Consider the following 18,089-nt stretch of genomic DNA (forward strand, 5'->3'; position numbering starts at 1 on the left):
TTGCTCTCTGCCAAAAGTAGTACCAGCACGTGTTTTTCGTGGCAACGGTGCATCCAACTTGCTATCCTGCAAAGTTTTCTGAACCCATTTAGGCAAGGTTCTTTCTTCCCTGAGAACTTCTTGCTCTTCACGCACAATTTCCTCTACATCATGAGGTGTCACATGTTGATCAAAAGATTGATCAAGATTATCAACCTGTTGTGATTCTTAATTCTCCACAAAAGAAGGAAGCAAACCTTCAAATACATCATGTGTCTGCATATGAGGTACATCAAAAGCAACCATAGGTTGAGCAGTAGTTTCTGCAAAAATTACATCACGACTTTCAAAAATCTTGTTTGTAGCAGGATTGTAAAGTCTATAACCTTTACTTCCACTACTGTACCCCACAATATACATTTGATTGCCTTATAATCAAGCTTCCCACGTAACTGCTGAGGGATGTGAGCATAAGCAAGACAACCAAAAACACGAAGATAACTGACTGAAGGTTTTCTGTCATACCAAGCTTCATATGGAGTAATGGTCTTCAAGGCACGAGTTGGACACCTGTTCAAAACATGTGCTGCACAAGCAACTGCCTCCATCCATAGCTTATGAGGAAAACTCTTAGCCTTGAGCATACATCTAGCCGTCTCCATTAAAGACCTGTTCTTCCTTTCTGCAACACCATTCTGTTGTGGTGTGTATGGCATAGTGCATTGGTGTTTAATGCCTTTCTTTCCCAAAAAATCCTTAAATTCATCTGACATGTATTCACCTCCTCGATCGGTACGAAGAGTCTGTACTTTGCAACCTGTTTCATTTTCAACCATGGTGACATAATGTTGAAAAACTGCAAACACATCTGACTTTGCTTTGAGTGGATACACCCAACAAAACCTGGAAAAGTCATCAATGAAGGTCACAAAATAAAGGCTGTTTCCCAAAGATGGCGTCCTCATAGGACCACATACATCACTGTGTACATGCTGCAACTTTCGTGTCGCTCTAACTGAACCATCCTGCGAAAATGAAAATCTGTGCATCTTTCCAAGAACTCAACCTTCACATACATGTCTTGGTGGCATCTCCAATAAAGACAAATCATGCACCATATTATGACGTTGTAAAGTCATCAAAGTGCCATAACTAACATGCCCGAATCTAGCATGCCACAACTCAGCATCCAGCATTGCCTGATTCTTTGTTTCTGCAATACATACATGAATCTGCTTTTCATAACGATCTAGCACAAATAGTCCATTTTCCAGCGTACCTGTAGTGATAAGAGAATAACCATTCTCTTGATCTCGTACAACACATCTGTCATCCTCAAAAATGACCCGAAGACCATTTTTTGCAAGAGAGGATATAGACAACAAATTCTTCTTGATCCCTGGAACATATAAGACATCTGGCAAGCATAAATCTGAACCATCTGAAATGGTAATCAAAATCTTACCAACGCCTTTGATTGGATAAGAAGAATTATTTGCACATGTCACCTTCTTTCCTGCTGGAGCTGCATCCAATGAACAAAACAAATCCTTCCTTGAAGTAATATGCCTGGATGCACCACTATCAAAGTACCAAATCATTTGTGTCTTGTCAACACTGTAAGCAGAAAAATCTGAACATACTACGAAATCATAAGAATCCTGCACAAAGTTTGCATACTCTTCTTTAGTTGTAGAAGAATCACCAGAAGCTGAAACAACCAAACTTGACTCTTTCTTCTTTTCTTTAGCAATTCGCTTTTTACACTCACTAATGTAGTGACCAGGTTTCTTGCAGTAGTGACATTTACCTTTCTTCTTGGACTTGTCGGAATCATCTTTAGACTTCTCTGAAGACTGTCCTGGACCAGACTTGGAGTGATGAGCACTCTCTTTACCCTTGTTTTTGTTATGTACAACAAGAGCATGATCCATACCATCCACCTGTAAAGACTTGTTCTTATGTGATTGATCCTCCTGCAATAGCAAAGCCACTAACTCTTCAAAATGAAGAGGCTCAGGATTAGCTCGCAAAGACAGAGTCAAAGAAGTCTAAAAAGTCAAATAAGATGGTGGTAGTGAATTGAGTGTTTTGGAAACCAAGTCCTTCTCTGGAATCACTTCATCAATGCTAAGCAATTTCTCTTTAAGATCCCTGATTTTTGTAAGATGCTCGACAATATCGTCACCTTCGTGCATCTGTATTTTGTCAAGTTGTTTCTTCACAAACTCTATTCTGACAGCGTTTCTTCCTCCAAACATAGCTTGCAGAGTGTTCCAAGCATCCTCAGAAGTTCTGCAAGATCTGATATGTGGTGTGATTGTCCTCTTTATGGTTAAGGCAATCACAGCCATAGCTTGTGCATCTTTAGTATCCCATCTCTTTTGCTCTGGAGTGACTTGTGAGGGTCCTGCACCAACAGCTGCACCACGACCAGGCGTGGCAGGTGCAATGCTACCTGGACGAACTTCATCTCCAGATACATAATCCCACAATCCTTTACCAACCAAAATATTTTTGGCCATAAAAGACCAAAGATAATAGTTGGTACCATCCAATTTGTCTTCGGATGTAAACTCACCAAAAATCTCTTTCTCTGTAGATTAAGCCATACTGCGGATACACACAAGAGAGCAAAAGAACCTCCAAGAGATTCACAAATCTCCTCTCCAATCCAAGCAAAAAATCTACACAAAATCTCAGCACAAAGCTAAGACAAGCTGCTTCCCAAAAGAACTGTTTACCTGAAGAAAATCTGTCAAAAAGCACACCCTCTTGATCTAAACGCCTCCGAAAGGTAACTTCTGCTACGCTGCTCAGAAAAAAATTATGAGGGCTCCAACGGCTTCGAAAGGCGGGTAAAACTGCAAGTCGCCTGTTCAGAATACTCCCGGAACGTCGAGGATGCTCCCACGAGCAAATTTTCCGAAAACTGCCTGAAAACTGCGATTGCGCGCGCGGACGCGAAAACGCAAGTAGAGGCTCTGGAAATCACCTTGCTCTGATACCAATTGTTGAAGATGATGAAACAAGAAACAGAAGGAAGACAGCAACTCAGAGTAGGAAGAAGATGGAGAAGGAGAAGACACAGAGCTTGCGTACGAGATCTATGTAGTCTATCTCTCTGTATTAGAATAAAACAGGATGATGAAACAGGAAACAGAAGGAAGACAGCAACTCAGAGTAGGAAGAAGATGGAGAAGGAGAAGACACAGAGCTTGCGTACGAGATCTATGTAGTCTATCTCTCTGTATTATAATAAACGAGTATACAAACTCAGAGCTACAAAGCACGAGGAGATTGCTTCAACCCATACAAAGCCTTCTTACATCTACACACTTTGTCCTCTTGTCGTTTTATGACAAAACCGCGAGGCTGTGTTACATAAACTTCCTCAAATATGTCACCATTCAAGAAAGCAGTAACAATGTCAGATTGATGTACATCCCAACCAAAATGAGCTGCCAATGCACATAGAAAATGTACGACAAGTGGGAGCAGAAGTCTCTTCATAATCTATGCCTTTTTGCTGTGCATAACCCTTTGCAACAAGTCAAGCCTTATGGTGATCGATCTCACCATCCGGCTTGCGTTTCAACTTGTAAACCCACTTCGTACCAATGGCCTTTTTGCCAGGAGGCAAATCACATAAAGTCCATGTGTCATTTTCTATAAGTGCATTATATTCTGATTGCATGGCAGCCATCCAATTTTTTGAATTATGTGCTTCATCAAAAGACAGAGGCTCCTCAACATCATGTAAGCTAGACACAGCCAAAGCATAACAATCTGATGTGTAAGATGCATGGCGAGAGCGTGAATGAGTACGACTAGAAAAAGGTGCATCCAATTTACTGTCACGCAAAGTGTGCACCAGCCATTTTGGCATACCTCTAGCCTGCTCATTTTAAGCCCTTTCCTCATCAAGTACATCATGTACATCTGCATCAGTAATAGGCTGATCTATAACATTTTCTAAAACCCCCATAGGCTATACATTTGCCTCATTGGAACTTACATTTGTATTTCCACAACCAAAAAGAGGCAACAAAGTGTCATAAATGTCCTGTGTGCTTACATTACTGTCTCTAGTACATGACAACAAGGGCTGAACAGAATCTTCCACAAACACTACATCCCGTGAAATCAAAATACGTTTTGTTTGCGGATGATACAACGTGTAACCTTTGCTTTCAGCACTATAACCAACAAAAATACATTTGACAGCCTTATCATCCAATTTTCTGCACTGTGTTTGTGGCATCAAAGCATATGCCAAACAACCAAAAACATACATGTGCTCAATAGAAGGCTTTCTATCATGCCATGCTTCATATGGAGTAATAGATTGCAAAGCTTTCGTAGGACACTTGTTTAGTACATAAGTGGCACACATGATGGCCTCAAGCCAAAAAGAATGCGGCAGAGCTTGACTTTTGACCATACATCGTGCCATTTCCGTAAGTGACCTGTTTTTCCTCTCAGCAACACCATTTTGCTGAGGTGTATAAGGCATTGTACATTGGTGTTTTATCCCACGACTAGCCAGAAATGCATTGAATTCATGAGACATATACTCCCCCCCTCGATCGGAACGGAGGGTGCCCATAGTACATTTCGAGACATTTTTAGCCATAGCCAAAAATTGAAGCACATAAAAACTTCAGACTTCGCTTTAAGCGCAAATACCCATGCATGCCTGGAGTAATCATCAATGAAAGTCACGAAGTACAGGTAATTTCCCAAGGACGGAGTTTGCATGTGCCCACAAACATCACTATGCACAAGCTGAAACTTGCATGTGGCCTGAACTGAACCATCCTTTGGAAACTTAGAACGCTGCATCTTACCCAAAATACAGCCTTCACAAACATGTTTGACAGGTGCTTCATGAGGTGGCAAAGAAGCAACCATATCAAATTTTTGCAAACGCAGCAAACTGGCAAAATTCAGATAACCAAAACGTGCATGCCAAAGTTTTGCATCTGAAATAGCCCTTGAATCTGCAACTGCATTTGCAAAATCTTGTCCACACTTGTCATACAAAGTGAGCTTATACAGCCCACGGCACAAAAGGCCAGATGCGACAATTTCATCACCAAAACTGAGATCATGAACTGTACATCTGTCATCCACAAATTTGACTACAAGTCCAAGTCTAGCAAGTGCGGATACAGACAAGAGATTCTTTGATCCCGGGTACATAAAGTGCATCAACAAGTGTGAAGGAACTGCCATTTGCAGTAGTAAGAACAATCTTTCCAACTCCTTGAACCAGATAAGAGGCATTGTTGGCACAAGTGACTGAATTCCCATGAGGGACAGACTTGAGAGAGGTAAACAATTCACGATGTGAGGTAATATGCTTTGTAGCACCACTGTCGAAATACCACACATGTGAATTTGCAGCAACTGACAAGCATGCATCATGGATAGCAAGATTGTAAGTGCACTCAGCGCTAAAAGCCCATTCTGTATCAACATCAGCATTACAGTCTCCTTTCACAGAAGACTCAACAATGGCTACATTTGTAGTGGAACCAGCATTTGCAGTGGAACCACCCTCTTTCTTCTTAGCCTCTTTGGCCTTCAACTGAGGACATGACTTGATCAAGTGATCATTAGATTTACAATAATGGCAACGCATCTTCTTTTTGCCCTTATCACCAGAATTTCCAGATGAATTGCTGCCAGCAGAAGCATTAGGAACAGAAGTTTTGCCACTCGCAGCAGAAGCATAAGAAGTGGCCGCATTGCTATTACCACCCTTTCTTTGAGAAGCAATAAAAGCCTATTCAACTGCACGCTATCTAGTCCTTTTTTTTTTGGAAAGTGACTCTTGCAACAGCAATGTGCATAATGTATCAAACTTGACAACTTCTGGATTTCCTTGGGTCATAAGTCTCCAAGTACTAGCAAAAGTCTGGTAAGAATCTGGTAAGGCATCAAGAACAGTCTGCACAAGGGAACTGTCTGAAATGAATTCACCTGCAAAAATAAGTTGCTCATTGATATCCTTGACACTAGCAAGGAAAGTGCCCATATCAATTTCCTCATGCATAATCTTCGACTCCAGCTCTTTACGCAGCAAAGCAATTTTAGCCTCATTGCGACTTGCATAAAGACCAGCCAAAATATCCCAAGCCTGTTTTACAGATTTTGTTGAACGTATGTGAGGAACAATGGTGTGCTTCACAGACAACGCAATCAATGCATGAGCCTACGCATCCTTTACATCCCAACGAGCTTGTTCTGTCATAGGCAAAACAACTCTAATAGCAGCAATCCTTGCAGCAAGACCTGCAACATCCTCAACATCACCTACATCCTCAGATCCAGGACGTACATCAATGCCGTGCACAATATTCCAGACGCCCTTTGATACAAGAACGTGCTGCATCATATAAGCCCACATAGGGTAATTGTCCCCATCCAACCTGTCCTCAGTAACAAACATCTTGAACACATCTGTGTTGTTGTTGTCAGCCATGGTAAATGCTGCACCTGATGTGAAAACTGCCCGAAAATAGGAGAAACGGAGCGGGAACAACACGTGCTATATAGCACAAATCGTAGAAGACTATAAGGCACCTGTTATGCAGAAAATGGCACTGACAAAAATTTTGCACAAAATGACAAAATTGCCTGTGCAGACCTGCCTGTAGTGGAAATGGAGGCCGAAATGAGCCCGAATCAAAAATATGAGCAGACTAGGCTCTACGAGCTTGCCAAAATTTTTGTCGACCTGCGAACGCTTGCCAAAGCTCACTGAAATCAGAGAAAGTGAGCATGCGTGTGTTGGAGCAGCTGGCGACTAAGCCCGTGAGGACGCAACCTGCTCTGATACCAATTTTTGGAATTAGGGTTGCAGACAGAGACACACAGCTTGGAGAAGACGAAGGAAGCTCAAGGCACACAATAGAGAGTGTGTTACTTAGTGTGCAATGGAAAGATAGATAGCCCTAGAGTGATGGGCGTATATACAATGCTCGAGGGAAAAAACCTCCTAAAGAGGGAAAAAATGCCCCGACGGTCCTAGTGTGTTCACACACATCACTACCACATGTATATGGTAACATGATGGGAAGTAGGAAAGGCCAATGTTTCACCAAAGGCAAAGAGTGGGGAGGAGGTCAACATGCGAAGAAGTTTGAGAAGGTGGACATAGCCCAAGAGCAAGAAGAGGGACCCTTGTGTCATGAGGAGAGCTTCACTAGTCCTCCCACATCTCCTCATTTAGAAGGGGCTACTTCTTAACCAAGGAGAAATCCACGGAAGCACACCTTGCTGAGATGGGCACACCCTCGAGCCTAAACATCCATCCGCGAAAGACGTTGGTGGGTTCAAGCGAATGTAGAGTTGAGGCCAAGCAAGTCGTAGAGGATACAGCAAAGGGAGAAGCACATGAGGTATTTGAGGATCTTGCAAAGCAAGAAGAGGCAGCCAGCATCCAAGATCCAAAATTCTATCTAGAGATTGAGCTCCCTGATGGACGGCTAGCACGCCAATGCCGCGCAAGTGCGGATTGCCCAGAACGATCGGCCTTCATCTTCAAAAGATTGCGGATGATGTCTCACCTCAAGACTTTCCATGGAATCACTGTAGAGATTGAAAAGCACCCTGGAGGTCACCCCCTCCACAAAGAAGCTGAGAGAAGAGAAAACACCATGCCCAATCCGGAAGTGAAAGCTTGGCATAAAGCATCTTTTAAAAGATTTGGCGACAAGGATAGGAAGTTTAGGCAAAATTGTAAAAGGTATGAGCACATCATGCACATATGAGCTCACCAAGTATGGAAGGACCTCGGAAATCAGTATAAGCACATGTAGAGACCACTTTTATTGAGGAATTTGTGGCTGGGAAGATGCGAGACTACATGGTAGCCAAGGCTCTCCGGCTAGCAAAACTTCAAAAGTGCATTGATGAAGGTTACAACGCACATGTAAGTTTTGTATTTGTCTATACGATTTTCTTTTGTCATCAATTTTTTTATTATGTTTGCACACCATGTTTGATTAATTCATTTCTACTAATTCTCTAACTACCATGCTATGGACATTCACAGAACAGGATGCATGATATTCCTCCTTGGCTTGAGGAAGCCTTGGAGGACACTGACAATGAGGACCCTTTCCAGTATGCTCCCGAAGAAGAGGACGACAATGAGAATTATGAAGACAAGAGAGAAGAGGTCCCAAGACTTGCAGAGACATTACGCAATTTTAAGCTTGATGAGGATGTATGTGTCTAGGATTTGTAACTTTTGCTTTATTGTGCATAAGTAATTTTGTTTAGTGTGTCAGCCTACGCACAATGGTTTTGTATCAGCCTACATGCAATGTCCGGGGTTTGTGTCGACTAAAGTATGTATGGCGAGTTTTATGGTGCAATGTTATGTTCCACGTTTATGGTCTATGCCCTCAGGTCGATGTTGACGTTTCTGATGCAATGTTCAAAAGAAAATAAATCATTGGCTAGTGACTATGTTTATGTGGGCTTGTTTATGGCTGCATCCAAGATCCATGTTTTGTCTATGTTTATGGCTATGTGCAGGTTCAGGACTATGTTTGGGTTTAGTTAGATGTATGTGGGAAGTGGCCATGTTTATGTATACACGCAGGTTTATGGCTATGTCTGGGTTTATTTATGTTTGCAGGTTTACGGCTACGTCCGGGTTTAGTTAGATGTGGGGCTAGTGTCCATGTTTGTTTATGTTTGCAGGTTTATTTCCACATCTGGGTTTAGTTAGATGTATGTGGAGAGTGGCCAATGTTTATGTTGTAAGCGGGCTGTATATTTGGTCCGTCACGGGATTGTCTGCGTAGGAGTGTTTTCAGCAGGAGGGTTGTTTCCATCAGAGTTTTATGCTTGAGCTCGAACCCCGAATTCCTCAACCATTTCTGGGCATGCATCTAGTCCAGCTAAATTCCTCGACGACAACCCTAGCTTTAGTGGTTTTGTTTACATCATTGATCTAACAACCTTTGTGCAAGCTTTTATATATGTATCTATGGCTTATGGTTGCAATACATTTTGAGTCTCCTATAGTTGATCATGTAGCACAAATGGCTCACTCAATTTTTATGGTCATGCTTTTTGCGATGTTTATGGTGAGGTTTGATTATTATTTTCTTTTGAGTTTATGGCAAGGTCCAGTTGTGTCTATGGAGACTCCCCGATTACTGATGTTATGCTGAGGTTCCATTCCTATTTTTTGTTGAGCAGTCTTGTATAGTCTGGTTGTGTCTATGGCGACTCGTTATTGGTGTTATGGGGTTGGAATGAGATGATGGTTGGTTTTATGCATTGCATTTTGCCGTAAAGGGAACCAAGTCTATGGCCATGGCTCAGTTTTGTAACAATCTTTTATGGCATGAAACTTTTATGTATGACTAGGTTTATGGCGAGGTTTTGTATTGGCCTACGTACATTGGGGTGGTTTTGTATCGGATGCCTACATGCAATGTTTTTCCCAATTTTTGGTGCAATGTCCTCAGTTTGTGTCGACTAAAGTATTTGTGGTGAGTTTTTGGTGCAATGTTCCACATTTATGGTCTATGTGCTCAGTTTTGGGCTGGTTTATGGCTATGTCTAAGAGCCATGTATAAACGTCTAGGTGCTCAGTTTTGGGCTTGTTTATTATGGCTATGTCCAAGATCCGTGTGTTGTCCAGGTTTACTGGCTAAGTGTATGTTCAAGGCTACGTTTGGGTTTAGTTTTGGACGTATGGTCAGCGACCATGTTTATTTATGTTTGCAGGTTTATGGCTATGTTCGGGTTTAGTGATCGGCGGCCATGTTCATTTATGTTTGCAGGTTTATGGCGAGGTCCAGGTTTAGTTTTTATATGTATGTGGTACTCTCTGATCAGCCAATGTTTATGTGTATATTAGTGATCCAACAACCTTTGTTTATATTGATGCATACCGACCAAAATATATCCTTTTTTATCTGGTACTCATGTATATATGACTTATGGCGAATTTGGGCAGTCAAGGTTTAATCTTTTGGTTTTGAGTTTGGCTCCAAGTTTAATAAGGTTGCAATTTCGAGTCTCCTATCGTTGACCATGTAACACAAATGGCTCGCTCAATTTGATGTTTATGGCGAGCTTGATATTATTTTTTCATGAGTTTATGGCAGGTCTTGTATATGGTGTTATGGCGAGGTCCAGTTGGTGTTGTTATGGCGCAGTCAACTTTATGGCATGATGTCGAGCTTATGGGCGAGTCCAAGTTGTTACCATGCTTTTGTCGAGTTTATGGGCACGGCCCAGGGTTTATGACAAGGTTCGATTGGTGTTTGTGGCAACTCTACATTTATGGTATTATGGCGAGGTTTGTTTTTAGTGTCATGCTGAATGTGTGTGTGTTAATGGTGAAGTCATGATGGGTGTGTGTGAGCTTTTGGCAATCACTTTATGGTCATGTCCGAGATTATGGCAAGGTCCCATTGTGTATGGAAACTATAAGGACCATTTTGAGACTGATCTAGAAGATGCAAGACCTGGAAAAAGCGAGAGCAAAATCAGAATCCATGAATTGGTAAAAGCATATGTACATGTCTGATGTGCATGCATCCAAAACCTAGCAAAATTGCCACCAAGATCAACTGAAGCTTGACTCTTTTGGGTTGAAGCATGACCCTTTTGGGCTTAATGTGTAGCCCTATATAGAGATGCAAGACCTGGGAAAAGCCAGAGAAAACTCAGTCCAAGAGCTTGTTGTCAACCACCTGGCAAAAGAATGGGGTTGATGCATTATGGTTCATTTTGTTGGTGATATCAAAGAGACAACACTTCATTGTTGCGACCACTTAAGAGTGATAAAGAACAAACAACCATATTAAGACAACCCAAATGAACTTTAGGATATCTACAAACTAGTCTAGCTTCTTGGGGACTACACATCATATCAATCTAATTGTTACAAAAACACATATATTGCAATTGTCCAAGTCATGTTCACAAAACACATAGCTTGCAAAGTTCCAATGAGGCATGACATATCAGGATGACCCTAAACCGCACGCAAGTCATATAAAAGTAATTCGTGTCTGTGAGGCATAGACCTTCTCGTATATCCACCCACCATCAAGCTTCACAGTGAGATGCCGTTCACAATCAATATGCGATACCTCGTGGTCACATGCTATGATAGAACCATTGGCCGAGTTCTCACCATCCCATAACTGTACAAGGTGGTTCATGATTTGGGAAGTTGAATTTGCAGACAAGGGCTTCTGAGATAGAGGGAGCAAAGTATGGCATGTATGGCAACATACTATATTTGAGCCATCAACAAGAAGGGTTTTGCTACAACAATGCTGGCAATTAACACGTCGTCATTTCTCAAAGCACACCCGATTTTTCCCTCGCTGGTGCTTACGTTTCAAGGAACCTGTGTTTCTTGTTTTTTTTGCTGGTCGGGGACAGCCTTCAACTGCCTCACCTATGCCATCAATGATACACAATAGCCTGCCATGCCCAAGCCGTGTTTGTGTGACATTTTCCTAGATTTGTTTGATGCTACCCTTCTTGGCAAGCTGATCTCCTCCGGCTCATGGAGATTCTCCAAGTTCTCCATAGAGATCTTTAATTTCTTAAGAGCAACCTCCTTTTGCTGCAATGCCCACTACGATAATACATCAGCCAATTATCGCAACAACTCCATAGATTTGTTGCTACAATTGATTATCTCCATGTCAATCTGTTGCAAGTCTGGTCCAATGCCATTCATATGAGTATCCAGTGCTTTGTCATCACATCCACTCCCTGTTTCCAAGACTTGGGCACATTGTTGCATTCCATTGCTTGTTGCAAGGTCATCCATTGCATGCACGCTATCCACAATAGGTAAAATTGAATGAAGCATTGGAAAATAGCTTTGAAGTATTAATCGAAGCCCATATAGATGCTTGCATTGGGAGGACCAATCTGGGCAATCACAGTACGAGGATTGCATGCTCATTAGTCTTGTATCCTTGACATAGCTTCTCCCCAGCAGCTAGTGCCTTTGTTGCACTCTTGCTTGAACCATACACAACAAATTGTCCAGAATCCGCTGTCAATGAACATGCCAAGAACTTTACTAAGAGGTAGATCAAAGAGAAAGTCCAAGGAGTGGGACAATATCTCACCTAGCTCTTGCTTTTGCTTGAGGAACTCCACGAGAGTTCCTCCCATCTAGCTTCCACTCCTCACATTGCCAACAAGTGCATGCAATAGATCCAAGGCTGACCTATTTATCCACGCATCCAAGAGAGTATACTTGACAAATTGCCATAGTCTTTCCACCAGATTTGTTGTGTCCACATTGCCATGGGAAAAAGACGTCTAGACTTCAACCAACGTTCTAGCCATACACATGACTTTGAGCACCATCCATTGGAGACATTATGCTGAATATTTGCATGATTGGAGTAGTCCAGCAAAAGGCATTGAAAGCGAGCTTCAAAGTCGTCCTCGGAGCTGCAGTGCATCAAGTTACACATTGAAGAATAAACATGGTCTTGCATGTGTCTTGGCACTTGCAGCAAAAGGTTCTCCACCCAAGCCTTTTTGAAATGAAACCAACAAACTAGGACATGACATGCTACTTGGACTCGTTGTCCTTCACTGTGTTCAACCCAATAAGCAGGATCATCTTTGATGGCTCTCAAGATGGCATTCAATCCTTGGGGACATTTATCTATCACAATTGCATTCGGTCGTATGTTGCCCATTCTTGAGAATATCATCCGGATGGTCAATTCAAGGGCAACGCTCTCCTGACATGTCCCAGGGTCACTTGTGCACATCATCAACCATAATGGAATCCCTGTACCATTTTGATTTTGGCAAAATAGATGCATACAATGGCAACCCATAAGCATTTGTCTTGAATGTGCTATCCACGGCCCACGCATTATGTTGTGAGAACCGAATACACATCTAAAGCATCCAATCATCTTGAATGATGACGACAAACAGCTTGTTGATGTCTTGCAAAGCATTTGGATTGTATGGTTGCACATATGCGACCTTTCAAAAGCAAGAAGCAACTAAATAAGGACACAAGAAAAAGGAAAACATAAAAATGAAGGTAATGCATTCCAAAGTATCTTCCCTGTGGCTTGTAACTTCAAAGCCTCCATGTACATCGCAGACCAATCATTCCCAGATACACGTCCTAGAGAAAAACAAAATGGTTAAGTAATTAAAGGGGTGACAGGAAAAGATAAGTATCTTACTACCTTCATGTTGTAGGCTACATGCCAACTGTTGGACCTCCTTTGAGATCATGAAGAATCGAAAAGTTGTGTGATCTAACAAGGATGCTCGTTGCATGTGGAATTTTTCTTTTGAAACTGACATTTTGGAAACATCGCGACATATTCCAACATCAAAATAATCCTCCATGCAACATTGAAGCACACTTGGATGAACAGGTAGATGATATAAGTCAACCTGAGAGCCAGGAACATGGCCCTCATGCGTAGCACAAAGCAAAATGGTGACCTCATGAACTCCCTCACTGAATTTCACCTATGCCTTGAAAGGACAACCGCACTTCTTCGTTTTCCTCTCTCTGCGCTTGTTTTCTCCAAGATGCCTTCTTGAACCACCATGATGACATACATAATAGTCCTCTACCTTACCTTCGCCTACCTTGGCTGATCTTATCTTAACAAGCCTGACTTTATGGTTTATCATATACTCTCCAACACATCACACATGAAATCTATCTGTAATAATTTTTTCACTCGGAGTTTTCTCATTGGCATTGCCCTTCCCTCCAACCTTCTGAAACTTAAGTGATTCAGATTGGAGGACAGGATCCTTCTTACATAACTGACAATTTCTAATCGCATCTCTAATGAATGAAGTAGGTATGCCATGCCTTTTGATATCTGTGCACCATGGAGATTTCACCTGATTCATAGTTTCCAACATGCTCAAGTGAGCCCCTTGCTGGTCGACGTGACATTGTTCGGTAATGGTTGTCCACTCCTCCTTTGGTGCAATGGCTTTGGGAGGGACACCCTTCAAGAAGATCCTAATTGATCCATGCCGAGGGGATCCTCAAATCACAAGATTGTCCTTCATCTTGTTCCACCGTTTTACATCATGCATGCCGACATTGTGCAACATACCCAATGTTGGCTTACAAATTCCTTGAAGATCTAATAGCATAAGGTCATAGCTCTCTCGAGAAAAGCTAAAGAAATGGTGAGAAGCATGCAACTCTGGGTCAAAAGATTGGGTCACGGGATTCCTCCTATGGATTGAATCTGCAAGGAAGGTTGAAGGGGATTTGGTAAACTCCTTTACTTGGTCACCACCACTAGAATGGGATCCTGATTCCATGGAATCACTACTTGAGCATGTTGATGACGAGTTTCCTTCCTCCAACTCCTCATTCAAATCAAATATAAGATATTGCTTTTGTTTCTCTCCATCCTCGAAAGCATCCAATCGTACCTCCATCCTGCCCTGCATCCCTCAATCTCCCTCTGCCTCCTAGGTTACATTTAGGTCAATGGATTGCATAACTTGTTTTGCCTCCCAAGGTACATTGGGGTCCAGCATTTGTCTGCTCTCCATATCTGTTGTGGCTTCTTTCCTCTACCCTCCTGCCTCTCAGAGATAATGCGTGGCCTCTCCCCCCAAACCCCAACAGCGTGACCTCTCCGCGTGTCGACCCCCCTCAAAAGCATCCTAACTTCAAATTACCTAGCCCCCCTTTCACCCTGCTGACATGGCACCCTTCGCAGGTTGCCCCCCCCCAACTATAAGCGTCACGGGAGAAACTCAAGGGATCTACGGTGGATGTTCAATCCACCGTTGATCCCATCTTTGGGTATCAAAGAAAATCCAACCCCCAGCTACCCGCATCGCGACTCGACCACGCCACCTCCCACTCCACAGGCGCACAACCTATCCAACTCAACTGACGCGATTGATTGAAAGCTATGCAACCTCAGTACTATATAAGCCTGCCCCCCCCTGCTGCATCGATCCAACGGCCCAAAGCCCTCCCCGCCCCGCCGATCATGCGCCAGCCGTAGATCCCTTGAGTTAGACCCCGTGTCATTTATAGACGAGGCCCCCCCCCCCCGGCTATCCAGGTTTAGTTTTTAATGGTATGCACGGCCGAGATCCCCTCCATAAGCCTCCATCAAGTCCCCCCCCCCCCCCCCCCAAATGCTATGTGTTATATAGTCCTGAGGGTTACGAATACCTTATAACAGGCTTATATCAAGTTGAGCTGTAGGTAGGGCGTGATTAACCACAGCAGGGTTTTGTCAGAGCCGCGTCAGTGATCTCGCTATGAAAGCTCGGGACCTCGAGCTCTGCCAGATCCAACACTGGTTCCCTCGCTTCAAGTCCCTTTCTCTGAAGACGATCATTCTTCCTTTGCCAGAATCGTTCATTTCATACCTAGAGGAGGATGGCTTGTTCTTGCCTCGTAACAGCGAAGCGTTGCCTGCAAGAGCTAAGGGTTCCTGTGAAGATGGAGACTACCGCCACTGGGCTGAAGAAGACGATGAAGCAGACGAGCCCAATCCGCCTTCTTTTCCAGAGCTTGAAGCAGAAGTTGCAGAGTCCATAGCCAAGCTGGATGGGTTCGTGTTTCCCAAGCTCAACTGGAGTGCCCCAAAGGACAGTGCGTGGATCAGCTCTCATGGAAACCTTAAATGCACAAATTTTGGTGAAATCTGTCTTCTTCTAAAGGCTTCTGATTCCCTTGTTCACGATCTCTCTCATGCTTTTGATTCTTGTGATGATAAGATGTCACATAGGCCGCAGCAGTTCTTTCTGGCTCTTCGCAAGTGGTATGACATGCGGCCTGAGATGGAGTTCCGTGGGTTTGTGAAACGTGGCTTACTTGTGGGTGTTTCACAGAGAGAGGTCACTGGATTCTACCCTGCTCTTTTAGAGTCTCGAGAGACCCTAGATGCTTCCATTTTCCAGTTCTTTGTGGACTGCCTCTCTGAGTGCTTTGAGCTTGATGATTATACATTTGATTGCTACGTCACACGCACAGGTAAGGTGAAGCTTGTTGATTTCAATCCTTGGGGTGCATTTACCTTGCCCCTTCTTTTCACCTGGGATGAGCTTGAGGGCACCTATGCAAGATTTGAGGGAGTTTTTGCCAGAAGTACGGATGCTGATCGTTTGCTATTTTCTGAAAGTTGTAATGTCAGCTTCTTGTCAAAGGATGTTAATGGTGCTGGGGACCAAGAGAAGGCTGCCTCACATTGTCTTGATTCCAATGGAATTTTTCATTTTAATGGTGAGGAGACCATCGACACAGACACAGCTGGAAATAATGGTGCTGCAAGCAGCAACAAGAAGCACCAATCCAACAATGATGAGGATGTTGCACACGTGGTTGTTGCTGACAAGGTAGATAATCTTGCATGCAGTACAAAAGACAGCGTCATGGCCCATCCTGAGCTTGCTGCTTCACATACAGGGAGCAGGGTTGATCGAATTGGGGGTGTTTTGGATTCAATTGAAAGGAAACCTGCGTCCTCGAATTTGTCCCAGTGCTGGTTTCCTGCTATAGGGAGGAAAGAAGCAAATACTCTGCTTCGAGAAAGGGGTTTCAAATCGGAGCTTCGTATCGTTCAGAGTGATTGTCATGTCCAGGTTAATCTCAGAGTGGGGGGTGGTGTTCCCTACGATTATGTGCTGACTGGACCTGGGAGTGCATGGGATGAGTTTTTGAGGCGAGCTGGAGAAGAGTTGCAGCAGCAACACAAGGATGCAGCAGCCGGTGGCTAGACTTTTTGAAGCGGATTACCATATTGACTCCTCAAGGTGATTAAGTGGGAGTAAATGGACAATCTTTGGGAGGAGAGATATTAGGCGATGATCACTGTGTGTTTTGAAAAGGATTGAGGTGACGAGCGATGAGACCTCAATTAGGGAAATGCCGTACACCAAGGTTCTGACTATTGAGTCAAAGGAAGGAAAGAGCAGGAGGAAAGAGCAGGATCTTGAGAAATTGTTTGGGTAGAGAGATGAAAGGGGTGTTATAGTGATAAGCACGGTGAAGTGCATGTGATGATTTGCAAGTTCTCAGTGTGGACCTTGTATGTATGGTGTGTTACTTGCAATATCCATCAACAAGAGTAGACAGGACTATGTGCTTCTATTTGAGGGCCTATAGCTTTTTGAAGCATTCAGTTACCCTCACATTTCTTCGTAGAGTGCTTGTACAACACCCACGGGGTACATAGAACCTGATTTTGTTCAGGATTTTTTTGCGGCTCTCGTTCTTACTATGTTCTGTTGTATCCCCTTGATTTTGTCGAGTGGTTGCGGGACTTCACCTGGTTGCGGTTGACCAAGCCAACAGAATGTTGTGATGCCTTGAATGGAAGAGCACATTATTACATTTCGGTGTGTACTTTGTCTTTGCTTCGCCAAATGAATTTGGGTAGTATTTGTAGAGATTGGTTGTCTTGTATTGGCAAAGCTGTTATTTATTGCTCAAACGATCTTAAGCGTTCAAGGGTTGTTACTGAGAAGAGCTTATGCTTGAGCTCTGGTAGCATTAGGAACAATCATATTGATGCTCAGAGCCATTTTGTTTGGGAGTTAAATAAATACATTTGCCTTGAGCTTATGCTTGAGCTCTGGCAGCATTAGGAACAATCATATTGATGCTCAGAGCCATTTTGTTTGGGAGTTAAATAAATACATTTGCCTTGTCAAGTGCTGTCTATATGCACAAATTTTGCATTGGCTTGGAGGGCTGCATAGGCACTCCTACAATGTATGAAGACGATTAAGCAGCCACATTTGGGAGCGAGAATTATAGCGCAGGGGTCACCACATATCCTTCACAATCACATTGAGAGGAACCTGGCACTTCCCATGTCGTAATGCCTGCTGCACACTGAGCATGCACTCATTCAGACTTACTTCCCATCACTGAAAAGCGCAGCGCGTTTCTTGCCGTCGTCTGGCGCTACAAATGCACAAGCAAAAACTTCTTTTGTCACATCTCTCTCTCTCGCGAGCGTGCCACACACACACACACACACACACACACACACACACACACACACACACACACACACATCATTGTCAATTTGTAAAAGAGTATTGGTTTATTT

General features: G+C 43.1%; 2 protein-coding genes across 3 annotated transcripts; both read left to right on the forward strand.

Moving 5' to 3' along the window:
- The first annotated feature begins 7,059 nt into the window (after positions 1-7,059).
- Positions 7,060-8,230, forward strand: LOC147427591 (uncharacterized). The gene is made up of 3 exons (XM_086496735.1): positions 7,060-7,224; positions 7,311-7,735; positions 8,050-8,230. Exons 1-3 carry the CDS (start codon positions 7,060-7,062, stop codon positions 8,228-8,230), a joined length of 771 nt encoding a protein of 256 aa, XP_086352861.1.
- Positions 8,231-15,200: 6,970 nt separating this feature from the next.
- Positions 15,201-17,365, forward strand: EDA35 (temperature sensing protein-like protein). Of its 2 annotated transcripts, XM_086497339.1 has the most exons (2): positions 15,201-16,368; positions 16,439-16,663. In XM_086497339.1, exons 1-2 carry the CDS (start codon positions 15,289-15,291, stop codon positions 16,529-16,531), a joined length of 1,173 nt encoding a protein of 390 aa, XP_086353465.1. In that variant the 5' UTR covers positions 15,201-15,288; the 3' UTR covers positions 16,532-16,663. The 2 variants fall into 2 exon arrangements, with proteins under 2 accessions (XP_086353465.1, XP_086353464.1); XM_086497338.1 differs by having other exon boundaries at positions 15,202-17,365.
- Positions 17,366-18,089: the final 724 nt, after the last annotated feature.

Source organism: Adiantum capillus-veneris, chromosome 23, assembly GCF_014529385.1.
Source record: "Adiantum capillus-veneris isolate H3 chromosome 23, ASM1452938v2, whole genome shotgun sequence".
Taxonomy (NCBI): Eukaryota; Viridiplantae; Streptophyta; class Polypodiopsida; order Polypodiales; family Pteridaceae; genus Adiantum; species Adiantum capillus-veneris.

Coding starts and splice junctions, on each gene's coding strand:
- LOC147427591 (XM_086496735.1), top strand. CDS start 7,060: ATGGGAAGTAGGAAAGGCCAATGTTTCACCAAAGGCAAAGAGTGGGGA. Junction 7,225..7,310: donor CATCTCCTCATTTAGAAGGG/GCTACTTCTTAA, acceptor CATCCGCGAAAG/ACGTTGGTGGGTTCAAGCGA. Junction 7,736..8,049: donor TTTAGGCAAAATTGTAAAAG/GTATGAGCACAT, acceptor TTCACAGAACAG/GATGCATGATATTCCTCCTT.
- EDA35 (XM_086497338.1), top strand. CDS start 15,289: ATGAAAGCTCGGGACCTCGAGCTCTGCCAGATCCAACACTGGTTCCCT.